The 13836-nt window shown below is 37.0% G+C and overlaps 2 protein-coding genes across 2 annotated transcripts in view; both read right to left on the bottom strand.

Moving 5' to 3' along the window:
* Positions 1-4871, bottom strand: part of GUCA1C (guanylate cyclase activator 1C) — a 42385-nt gene extending 37514 nt beyond the window's left edge. The window contains exon 1 of the mRNA XM_038383331.2: positions 4674-4871. Within this exon, the coding sequence (XP_038239259.1) occupies positions 4674-4865 (192 nt within the window). The 5' untranslated portion in view covers positions 4866-4871. The remainder of the gene's footprint in view (positions 1-4673) is intronic.
* Positions 4872-7504: 2633 nt separating this feature from the next.
* The window catches only part of MORC1 (MORC family CW-type zinc finger 1), an 89272-nt gene continuing 82940 nt past the window's right edge, over positions 7505-13836 (bottom strand). The window contains exons 26-28 of the mRNA XM_043510575.1: positions 11766-11951; positions 10056-10121; positions 7505-8344 (exon numbers count right to left, since the gene is read on the bottom strand). Of these exons, the coding sequence (XP_043366510.1) occupies positions 8174-8344; positions 10056-10121; positions 11766-11951 (423 nt within the window). The 3' untranslated portion in view covers positions 7505-8173. The remainder of the gene's footprint in view (positions 8345-10055; positions 10122-11765; positions 11952-13836) is intronic.

The following is a 13836-nucleotide window of genomic DNA, read 5'->3' as shown; positions in this document are numbered from 1 at the left end:
TTCATTCTATCTATTTCAAATTTTTGGCCTTTGAATTTTATTGTAAAAGGAGAGAAGATATTCCTGATAGAAATCACACTATTAAGATATGGACTGCACTAATAAAATTGAAGAAACTCTGGTTTATTATATCCTCTCTGAAAAGAAATATATGAAAATCTCAAAATAAAGCTTTATAGATTTTTAAACTTCTTCAGTAATCTGAAAAAAATCTGTCATACATTGGTTTTAGTTAATGTCAAAAATGGCTAAAAAAATCCTTACAATGGAATTATATGCATTACAGTAACTTGAGAATATAAATTCGAACAGTCTGCTTAATTATCTCATCAGATGTCTTCAAAACCTGTGTGACAGTGAAGTTTTGTCTTTAAAATATCCTTACCTTTAGATAAAGCATATGTAGTTCTTTGATATTCTATATAAACTGCTCAAATATGACCCACAGAAGACTGAAAAGAGTTAGTACAGTAGACAGATGTTACCTTAAACTATAAAAACTGTAAATGGAACTTTTGACTTTTACTCTATGCTTTGAAGAAATTCCAAACACAAAACATTGTGTATGGCAGTATTTTTATACTATACCATTTTGCTATTTAGAACTTCAATCAAAAAGCGATGTGTTGTAAAATTTCTTAAAGACACTATTCCAGCACTTATGTATCAGTGACAATACATACAAGACAACCCCTGCTGTCTACAAACTGAGTTATAAATTTTCCTTTCAACATTTTGGGCCAAATCCTGAGCAGGTATAAATTGGTTTTTTGAAATAAATGGAGTTATATTTATTCACATCACTGAGGATGTGGCCTTCACTTGCTAAGAGAGAGGCATATTTGTGCCACTGGAGATAAAAAATGGATATTTTCTTCAGCTATGAAGGTTAAGTATGAAGGTTGAAGTCTTTTTGCCTTTGCACCACATGAAAAGGTTTTTAGTACAAGGTGAAGTTTAAGCACCTTCATATGGTTGTAAACATTTCAAGGTAAAAGCACTCCTTTTCTTTGAGGGTGTATTTTCCCGAGACTTATCTGACTGAATTTGCCCTTAATGAGAGAATTTTTGCTACGAGCTTATTTTCACTTCAACAGGCTTTACTTTGATATGCTCTTCACAGGCAGAAGGCACTTACTGTACTATATTTATATCTCTCTCTCTCTCTTTGGCAGCTACAGTTGTCAGCTTCTCTCATGAATTACTTCATTGCTAAGTTATTACTTTTGTCACAAGTTGCCAATACATTCTGGATGATCAAGTACACAGTGATTATAGAGCTACTGAGAAAATCTGAACCAGACCACAAAAACCCAGCACGTCTCACTGTAGAATGGCTCAACTGCTAACAAGTAATTTGTTTTGTCTAAATTAAGTTTATCTCCTGATACCAGACTGCAAGCCTGGCTCAGCAGATAACATATTTTACAACAACAAAGTTATATATTTCACATCAGAGCAAAACAGAAATGAGTCGAACCTCAAGTTGAGAACTTCCATGAGCCCCAAGCATGGCGCCCTGAGTTGCCACACACCCGCTCTCCATATTCGAAACAGTCAACTCTCAATCCCTCCCCTGAACTAAAAGGGAGGGAAACTGAGGTGTAGTTAACTTCTTGTTCAGAGATCAGGTCGTATACCTAGATTCTGTATCCCTAAATATATGTATTTATTTAAAGAGAAAGATTACATTTTATCTTCTGTAGAATATCCCTATTCCATCCTGCTTTAAGTAAAAAACACACCAGTTCATTCACTCAATTGTAATAGGATGTTCAGGTTTTTTTCCAGCCAAAAATTCTACAAAAAGATCAAGCAAAGGGAAAGGATAAAAGCCTTTTATCTTAAGGTAGATGCCACCCTATTTATATGTATTGGCTGTAAAAGGTATAGAATGTAAAGTCTTAAACATACCACTGATTTTAAGAAAAAAATATTATTAGTGCTAACCAGTTTCTTGCCCTTTCAATAACTTTTCCCACATCTGCTGCTGTGACAACCCTACTAAGAGAAAGACTCGTATTTTAGATTACAAAAGCCTATAGATGAGCATTATACAATATCCCAATATCTTGCAGAATGGAAAAGCAGCATCAGTTCAAAACCCATAATTTAACATGAAGTTAAAAGTCTGGGACAAGTAGCCTTATGGTGGATTTTATGAAATCTTAAAAAACAGATGAGTTGTCTAACATCTCTGAAATGGGGTAGGTTCCCTAACCAGATGAAATGAGAAGCATGTTCTTTTCTCTAATGTAGAATTTAAGTCATAAAGATATGGTTAGATGCTATTTTGATAACAGTTTTCCTTTTCTAGATTATTAATTGATCTTAGTAAGTATACAGATCTTTGTAGAAATATTTTTAAAAAGCTTCATTAATTTCTTGAGGATGCATATTTCCAAAACTTTGAGCCACCTTTTTAGTTGGCTGCCAAAACTAGAAATTTCAGTAATGCAGGACCATAGTTTAATAGCATAAAATTCCTCCACCTCATGCAGACATTTTAAATTTTATCTATGTTCAACCTGATAAATATAAGGGATAAATCCCAATAAAAATCAGAGAAGTCAGTGCATTAGACATCAGAAAATAATCTTGCAGATATCATAATGTATAAGTCTGTATCAAAACAACAGACATTTTCAAATATCTAGGCCGACGTTTTGGGAAGTGACTAGCAATTCTGGGTGCTTCCATTTGTGGGTGCTCAACTTGACACCTTAAAGACTCTGATTCCCAGAAAGTATTCAGGTCCCATCCTTAGATTTCCAGAAACCAACCTCAGATGTTTTATGAGGCCCTGATTTGCTGAGGTACCCATAATATACTAGACCTTTATCAAAATATTGGTCTAAAATAAAATTTCTGAATTAAAATTAACAGCACTTAGATATCTGGCTCTGTGAACCATAGACTACATATAGGGGAGTTGAGAGAAGTTCTTGAAGAAAACTAACATATGGCCCAAGAAATTCTGTAGCAGCTAAAAAGAGTTTCTAAAATGTTGTTAAAGCTATATTTGAAGTGTAACCATTAACACATTATTTGTAAGTAATTAATAGAGAAAAAAATTGGTATCTTTCCTTCAAATCAGATTTCATTTTAATGGATTCAGAGTTTGCTAGCTGGCCAACCATACTGCTACACTCCTTGAATTAGCTGATTCTGATTAACCAATTACCAGTCAGTCCCTCCATGTGGTTGTCTAGTGACCTCCAATGATAAATGAACTTAATATAAATAGCAAATGTCCATACTACTTTCTTCATTTGTGACAAAGCAAAATATTCTATTATATACCGCAGAGTCTTGTGTTACAGCAACCAGCAGTACTCAGAATACATAAACATAGATTAAAGCACAATAATTTCTCAATATTAAAAAAATCTAAACAACTGTTAAAGCAAATTAACAATAATGTTACCAGTATACAATTTTATCACAAGACTTGCTAAAACTTTACATTAGCTCTCTAGTAATCCCTGGGCCATTAGGCACAATGTAACATCACACACATCACATGCACAACCACCCCAAATCTCTATTATTTTAAAAATGCGCTAACACTAAATTTAACTTATACTCATCATGATGTATGTTAGAGAAAGGGATTTTCTAAAGTTTCAACCAAGATGGGATTAATGCTCCTTGTCTGGACCTTGGATCACCAAATGTAATCCCTGCTGGAATCCCTGATACGAAGCATTAATGCATTTTGCTTTACTGGTAAAGCAGTCATTACAACCTCACTGGGTTCATTGGGACAGAAAGAGAATGTCCGAATGCTTTTTCCAGGGGTGCGTGAGCATGGATAAGCCCACTGAATCTTTCTGCTCAAGAGTGCCTTTGAATTCATTGATGTGAAGCTGCTAGTTGGAGCCCAAGCCTATTCTCATTTCAGTATAAATCATTTATACATTTGGAGCCCAAGCCTGCTCTCATTTCAGTCAACGGCCAAAACCCGAGTGACTTCAGTGGGAGTAGGATTAGGCAATATTTCAAGGTGCTTCCTAGACCCAGGAGGCAATTAAGAAGGTGAGCTCTTTTGGATGTGGATCCTGTGATTAGAGGGAACCTGTATGAAGCACAGAATTAACAAGAGCAGCAGCCAGTGATGAAGGTAACAGCTGCTGTACAACCACACTGCAATATCAAACATTGAGGAGTTGGGGGAAGAATAAAAGTCCTTAAGGGCAGCTGGAGCCATCTCTGGAGAAGGCCCATTTGATTCATTTCAAACTAAAATTTACAACATACTTAGCATCGTGAAGAAATGTTTCATTCAATGAACACTATATTTAACAGTTCTTCATAAGCACTAATATATGTGGACGGAGACAAACAATTACTCTTTTTCAAGCAGATTTATGGGGAAAAAATCTCCACTGTCTAACACACTCTAAAAACAGCCTTAGAAATTCAATCTTCAGTAACTAGATTTGATTCAGAACGTACTATAAGGATTGTACACAGACATTTTTCAAAAAGGCAAACTCTCATGAAAGTTCAGCTTTAGCTTCTGGCTACTTAAATATATTTACATGGAGCTTCTTGCTATCTCTGAACCACAGGTCTAAATAACCAGTGTGACCAGAACATTGAGCTATACCATTTGATGCAGCAAGTTACACAGCTTTAACAAAGCTAGGTAGTTAAGTAGAAAGCCTTACCTTATTCATGTCAAAAGTGTGAAATACTTGTTCAACGTACTTGTTTGCATCTGGAGTAAGATCTTGCAGACCTAGAACATGTTTAAATTCATGAAGACAAAGCTGTCCAGATGGGCACTCCTTCATAAATTGCGTGTACCAGTGATGGATTTCCATGGCATTAATATCATCTGCTGATCCACTGGCACCCATAGTGTCAAACAGTCGAAGTACCCTTTTTCAGTATTTATTCATCCAAATGCTCATGCTGCTTAGCTCTTGTGGCTTGCCGACAATGATCATTTAGACACTAACTTGGCATCTAAGAGCTACTGTAAACCTCTTACAGGTCTCCACAGATATTTGTTAAGTAAATATAGCATCCTAGTGAGATTACCATCAGCTTAAATGCAGAAGGGTTTTATCAGTTGATGATACTCTTTCCTTCCACTCAATTCTCATGGTGCTGGGACATACTGTACAATAAGGAGAGACTGACCAGATTTTGATTTCACACCAAGATTTATGGGGTTAAACCAATGTAAAAAGGGTGTGTATGAGGTGAGATTCAGGCATTTTGAAAAAGTTGTATAACAGTTGTTTCAATATTTCACAGGAATAGGGGTGCGTCCGGCGTAGTTTCTCACTAAACTCTGGGGCCCAGCTGTCCTGTTGCATAAACAGGGACTTTGCATGTGAGGAAATGGTGTAAGTTGGTTCACTTACCATTTACTGTCAGCTCATACCATCTTGTTGACCATAAGAACATAAGACTGGCCATACTAAGTCAGACCAATAGTCTATCTAGCCCAGTATCCTGTCTTCTGATAGTGGCCAATGCCAGATGCCCCAGAAGGAACAAACAGAACAGGCAATCATCAAGTGATCCATCCCCTGTTGTTCTGGCAAACAGAGGTTAGAGATACCATCCCTGTCCATCCTGGCTAATAGCCACTGATGGACCTATCCTCCATGAACTCATCTAATTCTTTCCCTGTTATGGTCTTGGCCTTCATAACATCCTCTGGCAAAGAGTTCCACAGGTTGACTGTGGGTTGTGTGAAGAAATACTTCCTTTCATTTGTTTTAAAGCTGCTGCCTATTAATTTCATTTGGTGACCCCCTAGTTCTTGGGTTATGAGGAGTAAACAACACTTCCTTATTTACTTTCTCCATACCAGTCTTGATTTTATAGACTTCTATCATATCCCCCCCTTTGTTGTCTCTTTTCCAAGCTGAAAAGTCCCACTCTTATTAATCTCTCCTGTTCCATACCTCTAATAATTTTCCTAGCCCTTTTCTCTACCTTTTCCAATTCCAATATATCTTTTTTGAGATAGGGAGACCATATGTGCACAGAGTATTCAAGATGTGGACATACCATGGATTTATACAGAGGCAATATGATATTTTCTATCATATTATTTATCCCTTTCCTAATGATTCCCAAGATTCTGTTAGATGTTTTGTCTGCCCCTGCACGTTGAGTGGATGTTTTCAGATAACTATCCAACACTGCAGCATACTATTGCCCCTTATGTTAGTGCTGAGCTGTATCCCCTTTCACTTCCCACTGTGTGCTACACAGAGACAAGGCCAGACAGGAAAAGACCTATCACTGAACATGTTGAGGCATTAGGAGTTGCTCCTCTGGAGCTCCCTGCATGGGACTTGGACTGTAACAGCAAGTACCAGGCTTTTAAATATATACTACAAGAGTGAAATGAATAGTTTGCACTTAAATAGCAACTTCCATTGAAGCAGCTGAACCCACTTATTGTACCCACACTTGGATATCTGAAAACACTTTGGACAACTACCTCCAACACATACAATTGTTCACTGCTTTTTTTTTTTTTTTTTTTAAATCTCTCTTACCCATGCGGCTCTTTACATAATTTTGATGAGCAGTTATAGACTAAACCTGTTATACGAGATGACTTTTAAGACAAACTCTGACAAAGAACAAACAGCAATTGTACGCTACGCCCAAAGACCTAAATGGTCATTTACATTCGTAGTACTTATTATGTGGTAGTAGTTAATGGTTTAATGTCTCAGCAGCCAAAACTGATTAACATAATTTAGATATTTAGGCATGACCTATACAGTAACTCTCAAAGGTAATTCAAAAAGTTTGTCAAAATGGAGGGAACAGAGAAGTGCAAGAGAAAAAGGTGGTGCAACTGTCTCATACTGCAGGGCTGAACACAAATGCAGATGTCCTTCAAATTCCTGTACAACTGCACCAACTATACAGGCCTAATTTTCAAGAAGGCACAGGCCCAGCCTCCTTTCGCAGATGGCTATATTTTCTAGCACATGATGTATCCACACAAAACAAGTTTGCTCTTTCAAAAATTTGGCCTCAAGCCCGCAAAGGAATTGCACTCTACTGTATAGGTGATGTGATCATATCTGACCTTAAGTTTATAAAACAGATTAAAAGGAGAACATGCTTAATCTCTGCAGAAGTAAAGAGGGACAAGTTGGTAGGTGTACAATTTAAAGCAAACTGGACCAACTGTAGTTAATTTTTTTTTGAAGAACAAGGACGTGCCAGTAGTACATTTGCCATAATGTCCAAAATTAATGCTGAGTGTTAAGATATGAGACATTGTTATTATTTAACTCTGTGGACTCTATGCTTGGTTTTTAACACTCTGAGCTTTTCATTTAAGTTTCATAAGACAAATAAAGTGCTGGAGCATAACTAAGTAAAAACCAGAAGTCCAAGCATATCTCAGTAGCCAAGTGTTTCTTGAAAGTATGTATTAGTCTGGTTTGTGTAAGATGTACAGACAGGACTTCAAAAACAAGTTCCATTACAAACTAGCTATCATTAAAAACATTTTTCAAATAATCCCAATATATCAAATGCTGAACTCTTTTCTTGGGCTCCATTCCTTCAATGGAACTCTATATGTGTGCAGCAGTCTACCAATATGCTATCAGATGCAGGGTTGAGGATGGAGTTTGCAACTCAAGTCAAGTCCCATTGACTTCTGTACTAAGGAGTTTCTCTGTGTAATGCCTGAAAAAAGTAGACTAAATACTGAACAGCCAGAAACATTCCCTTCGTAAATATAAATAAATTAGCCAAAGGTTTGCAAGCTCTCTAGAACAACTGTATTTGTCACATCCAGTAATCGGAAACATGTAACAAAGATACTCTAAAATAACATTTTTAAAGTCTTTCATCTTCATTGACTAAACGTAAATCTTCAATAATATCTGTTACTACAAAGTACTAACATATGATACACAGGTCGGTGTGTATCTATGAAGTTACTACATCAAACAAATGGAAGTAGTGTTTATAGCTTAAAGGTAAATTAAAACATCTTCTCAAGAGCACAAAAATTCAAAGGAGAAGCTGACCGGGTCAATTTCTCTAAGCATAAGCCATGATAATTTTCTATGTTAACAGTTTACATTCATATTATGTTAAGATTAATTTTCCAATGTATTCCTAAAAGTTGTGATAGTATAAATGTATGAGCAGTGGAGACCAAGCCACCTCAGTTCTTGAAAACATCCACAATTTCTTCACATAGCACGACAGGTTCTCCTAACTCTGCTGTGTTTGTGTTTACAATGGGTAAACTTACAATGCCAGATTGGCACATGTCTTGTTTAAGGAGCTCTTCGAGATAGCCATCAATTTGTTTTAAGTCATCTACATGGTCACCCTAAAAAACAAACATGGATGGATCTATAAGCACTTTGCAATAATTTAAAATAATATTTACAAGGATACTAACAAATATAGCTATGTTTATCCAGCCCTAAGAGCACACAATCTAAAATAGATAATGCAAACTGAAAAAAACAAACAAAAAAAAACCACAGCTGAGGAGACAGTGTGTGTGTGGCAGTTAGTGACTGGAAGGGAGGAGGGATTGCTTGTAGAGGCAGGTAAGCAAGGATCTGGGAGAAAAGACAGCCTTGTAAAGTAATTAGTCTGTTCTAGATTTATAGACAATGTAATAAAAGGAACAAAACTGGTGGGAAATCATGACAAAGCATGGAGCAGAGAGAAAAAGCAGAGATACTGACAGAGGGGTAAGGGTGTGACTATATAGAACCCTGTACAAGAGAATGAGAAGCTTGCATCTGATGCAATAAAAGATAGGACCAGTGAAGGGAATCAAAGGGGATAGCATGGCCACTGAAGAAGACAGCGTTAGCAATGGTTTTGGATGGACTGTAGAGGGAGAGATGAAAGGCAGTGAGGGGAAGATAGGAGTATTTTGACAACAGTGTGTTATACCATAAGGGCATTTACATTAACAGTCTTAAAACCAGTGTTAAAGGAATCTAGGCAACTTTTCCACTGAAAACCTATTTAATAGCAAAACTTAAGCATTAGCTCAGAATTTAATTAATTACAGTCTCACTAAATTCCTAAAATAAAAAAATTCATGAACGATTTATGAGAACCAGTTGCTCATTTACAGTCTTATCTTGCAAAGTGCTGAGTGTCTTCAGTTCCGGACATAGGATTTAGAGAGGGAGCCAGGACTGAAAAAATAATGTCCATTAGCCTTTTTTTTTCCCCAGAAGATAAAGGAACTGACTGCTCCAACCTAAACATCTCCAGTCCCGATGTAAAAAAATTTACTATTGGGTCCAGATTTTTGCTGTCTTCAATATTTTGATGTTCTTTAATTTCAAGAGATGCAGTGATTGTATGAGTCAGGATGAAGCATTTTTGCTTGAAATAGATAAAGGAAAAAAAGGGAGTGCACACTGGTACAACAACAGAGGCAAAATGTATTTCCAATGGGCTCCACACCACCAGCAAAAAGCCCTCCTACATAAAAGTTTATTGAGCTAAAAATTGCAGTCTGGTTAGTGATTTCACCAGATGACTGAGCTGTAGCTGGTTTCCATTGAACCTGGAAAAAAGTCACCTCTCATGGTGCCTGAGAGATGCATACCAGATGGCAACTCGACTCAAGCACTAAATGATGTCAGGCCCTTCCTTGGAAGTAACCCTAAGTGAACTCATGTGGCAGAGAAAATGGACACAATTCATAACAACATTAAGAGCCTTTATAAGGTTTCAAAACCTCCTTTCATGACATTGTGTAACACACAGGTAAGCATAATGGAGAGCTTCAGAACTAGAAGACTGTAGGCATGGAAAGACTAGTTAAATCTTTGTCATGGAGTATCCAAGGGACCAATGACCATAATCCCAGCTTTTTCACACCAATATTCTCACCAATCTTTCCAATGTTTTAAAAACATAAAGCAACATTAGCCTCTGTAATGGAAGGGAACATGAGGCTGTGAATTTATGGGCATATATACCATCTAGAATGTTTAGCTGGCTCATTTACTCAGTGACCAAGAGACAATCTTCACTGTAGCCAGGAAAATGACCAGGTCACCTACCTCAAGAGAAAGGTCATGTTTTTCTTTGACTGACTGGCAATGCTTCCCGAGTTCTATCAACAACTCCTGTAAAGTAAAGTAAAATTGATCAGAAGAAAATTTGATTTGCTTTTTCTTTATCCTATACTGTTTCTGGTTTCTCCAAGGTATAAGTAGCAACACTTTGGACTAAAAAGAACGCAACTATTACTGAAGATGACCATGTTTCAGGCTGATGCCTGGAGAGAGTCCAGAGCAAATTCAGTTTATTTCCAATCACCATGAGTGCCTTTCAAACTTTACTTTTTAGATTTCTTATTTGTACCTTAGCTTTGTTTTCTCACATATCCTTTTAGCGATTCCAGATATGGCTACTTCCCATGTTAAATTCATCTGTTAGAATCTGCTATCATTCTTTGAAGCCTTATAATTTCTTACACATGAAGACACGTAGGCCTTATTGGCAAGCTACAAGTCTGTAATTTAGTATACAGCACATGAGCAAGTTACTATTTCTTCTCTCCAAGAGCACAATTCACACCAGTGCACAAGAACCTACCCGCCAATTAATACATGATGCATTTAGGGCCAAATTCTGGTTCCATTTAAGTCAATTGTAGGACTACCACTGACTTCAACATAGCTAAGCTGATTTACATCAGCTGAGGATATGGCCAACAGTATATATACAGAAGATGGAGTAATGTTCTGAGTTAATTATAATCTTCATCACTGTAATATTAATTAGAAAGTGTCTAACCAGAAGTGCCATTTAAATGATCTGTCGCACTTCAATATTTATATTTACATTTAGAAATATGCCAGCATCTTCAGCTGTTGTAATTGTCACAGCTCCAAAGGTTTTGATGAAGCTATGACAATTCACACCAAGGACTTGAGTAAGTGGTAATTAACTTCTAATTCTTGGGTCTGTACTGGTTGCCTTTTTTATTCAGTTCCAGAGACTCTTGTAAAGGTTTATTATGAGCCTTTGAAAACCAATTTCATATGCTGTTTTCCAAGTGTCAGATGGATTATTTAGGTGCTATTTTAGTTCTAGTAAAACCCTATATATAAGCATTTGGGTGAAACCGTTGCCTTCATTATGGGATTGGCTCAAACATTACAGACAAAACATCACTTCACCTAAAAAATAGGGGGGAAAGAAATGATACTTCATAAATGAGAATATTAAGAAATTACTTCCTTACAGCATTTTGGTTAATGTTACAGAAAGTTAAATACACTTGACATTACACAAATTAAAGTTAAATAACATGAACTGGGTGTTCAGTAGCACAATGCTTCCAAGAAAATCTTATGTTTAATATACAATCATTTGTTTGGTATAGTAGAAATAGTTATGTCAATAAATAGTCTGCCAACCCACCTCAGTTGTAGGAGTGTGTCTGTGCTCTGCTGTAAGCCATTTTAGAGTAGTTTTTCAGATAGTATGTTAATGATTCTAGAACAAAAATTGCTCAGTTTACAAGTAAAAGGGTATTATTTAAACTGCCCTACTGCCATCCTAACTTGGGATCTGAGTGATGCTAGATTGTTGCACAGACTGGAAACACCATTCGTTTTAAAAATTTATGTGCACAGACACTTATTCTGACAGAGAGATACTGTAGTCTGAAACAGATAATCCAGGACAAGTTGTATTTTTTTCCTTATGAAAAATACCAAAAGCTCATTATTAATAAATATTTGAATTAAAATACCACTCACTGGGTGAATTCGCTCTGACATCTTCTCCCGAAGGGTCTTTAGTTTTTCTTGAGTAGCTTTTATTTGTATCTCACAGCGTCTCTGTTGCAGTTCACTAACATATGCTACTTCACAGGAATGGCGAGTTAGGGACTGAATTTTCCTTAGTATTTTACTCTCATGCTGAACAAAATAGTCTTTCATGACCTGGAGATAGAGGTGCACATGCATTTTAAAGCAGCAAAACCAATTCAGATATATTTGCATTAAGAAATACAATAAATATACATTTATAATTGCTTTTAGAAGGGAGAAATTACTCACTACTAATTCATCAAACTGACCAACATGGAGGATATGAAACAAGATGCTCAGACAGACAGGAATGGTGGAACTTTAAGCAACAGTGATGGTTCAGGAAGGATTTAGATTCAATTTATTATAATATTTAAAGTCACTAGTCAGGGAAAGTTTAATGTTTATCTAGCTGCATCTCTTAAATTAGAGTCCATTTGCCAATAGTGATTTGAAGAGAAATAGAAGAAAATAATGATTTGGCTCTAGAAGGATTCTGGGAGGTTTAATCTCACAGAACATAGCTATCTAGCATAAGAAACAGATGTTGAGTGTGCAGTATGTGAAATCAGCCATGTTCCACTCAGCTATTTTATTACTGTGTTGGGAAAAGGGAATCCTCAATATATCCTCCAGACTCACTAAATGGCTTTTTAAGAACTAAAAAAAACCCCTTCCCAACCAACCAACCCTCTCTAGCCCCATTTTTATTCACTTAGAACTGATACTTGAATTGATAGCTTGGGAAAGAGAAAAGGGCCTGGGGACATAGGAGGATATTAAGAAATTAGTTTAATCTCTTGCAGATCTCACGGTTAGTGTCTATTTACAGCTGAAACCACCATGAAGATTACATTTACAATCCTCAACTCTCATTAATAACAACAGATAATGGACATATTAGGATTGTATAACGCACTAAGGATATGAAACTGCATTCCCTTACTTACATGACAAGCCCTTGTTCCTGTAAATAATCCCCACTGAAATTAATGAACTACCCCTGTCAATAAGAATGATCAGCGTGAGCCTATACAATTGAACTTTAATGCACTAATTCTGCCTTTATCATAGTTCTTATATCATTTAACTGCTCTAGTTTGTAAAAAATGGATTGATCCTTATAGCTGTGCCTCTGCATAACAATTCTTATTAGACACATTCAACATAATTCATGGACTAGTTCTTTGAGTAAATGTCTGGTTCCAAAAAGATCAGCATCCCTTATTTTACACAGTTAGGGCACTGGCAGTCATAGTGCTTACTGCATTTTAAAAATTTACTTCTTTGAAAAGAGGCAATCTAGAGTAAGTTTGCAAGGAGAAAAAAACAGTTACCTACCTGTACTGTAACTGTTCTCTGAGATGTGAGTGCAGATGTGTATTCCACTAAGGCATGCACACACCCAGAATGCTGAAGCCAGAGGTCTTTGGTCAGCAGTACCTATTGAGGTGACGCTCATGCCCTCTGGCCCCTGCAGTCCTTCCCGGGCTCTTGAAGGCAGTGCTGCCCTGACACCCCCTTAGGTCCTTTGCATTGGAATCCAATGCTGAAGACTGTGATGCAGAGGGACATAGGGTGGGGCATGGAATACATGTCTGCACCCACATCTTGAACAACCACCGTTAGAGTGCAGGCAGGTAACCGGTTTTTCTTTGAGTGGTTGCAGACATGTATTCCATTCAGGTGACCTATAAGCAGTACTCCTAGGAGAGGGGGCTCAGAATCTATTGAAACAATGACTGCAATCAGCTTTCCAAAGTTTGCCTCTGATCTAGATGCAGCTGAAATAGAATAATGCTTGGTAAAAGTCTGTACGAAAGATCAGGAAGCGCCCCTGCAAATTTACAATACAGAAATGTCACTGAGAAACAAAACTGAAGACTTTTGGGCCCTCATTGAATGAGCCAACCACCTCTTTGGAAGTGTGGCCTGAGCTACCCCATATCCTCTTGTAGTGCAGGAAGTAATCCATCCGGAAATCATCTGTGTGAAAACCACCTGACCCTTCATCCAA

The sequence above is a fragment of the Dermochelys coriacea genome, chromosome 1 (genome assembly GCF_009764565.3).
Source record: "Dermochelys coriacea isolate rDerCor1 chromosome 1, rDerCor1.pri.v4, whole genome shotgun sequence".
Taxonomy (NCBI): domain Eukaryota; kingdom Metazoa; phylum Chordata; order Testudines; family Dermochelyidae; genus Dermochelys; species Dermochelys coriacea.
Note: the sequence above shows the minus strand (reverse complement) of the source record. Positions and strands in the feature narration are given on the sequence as shown.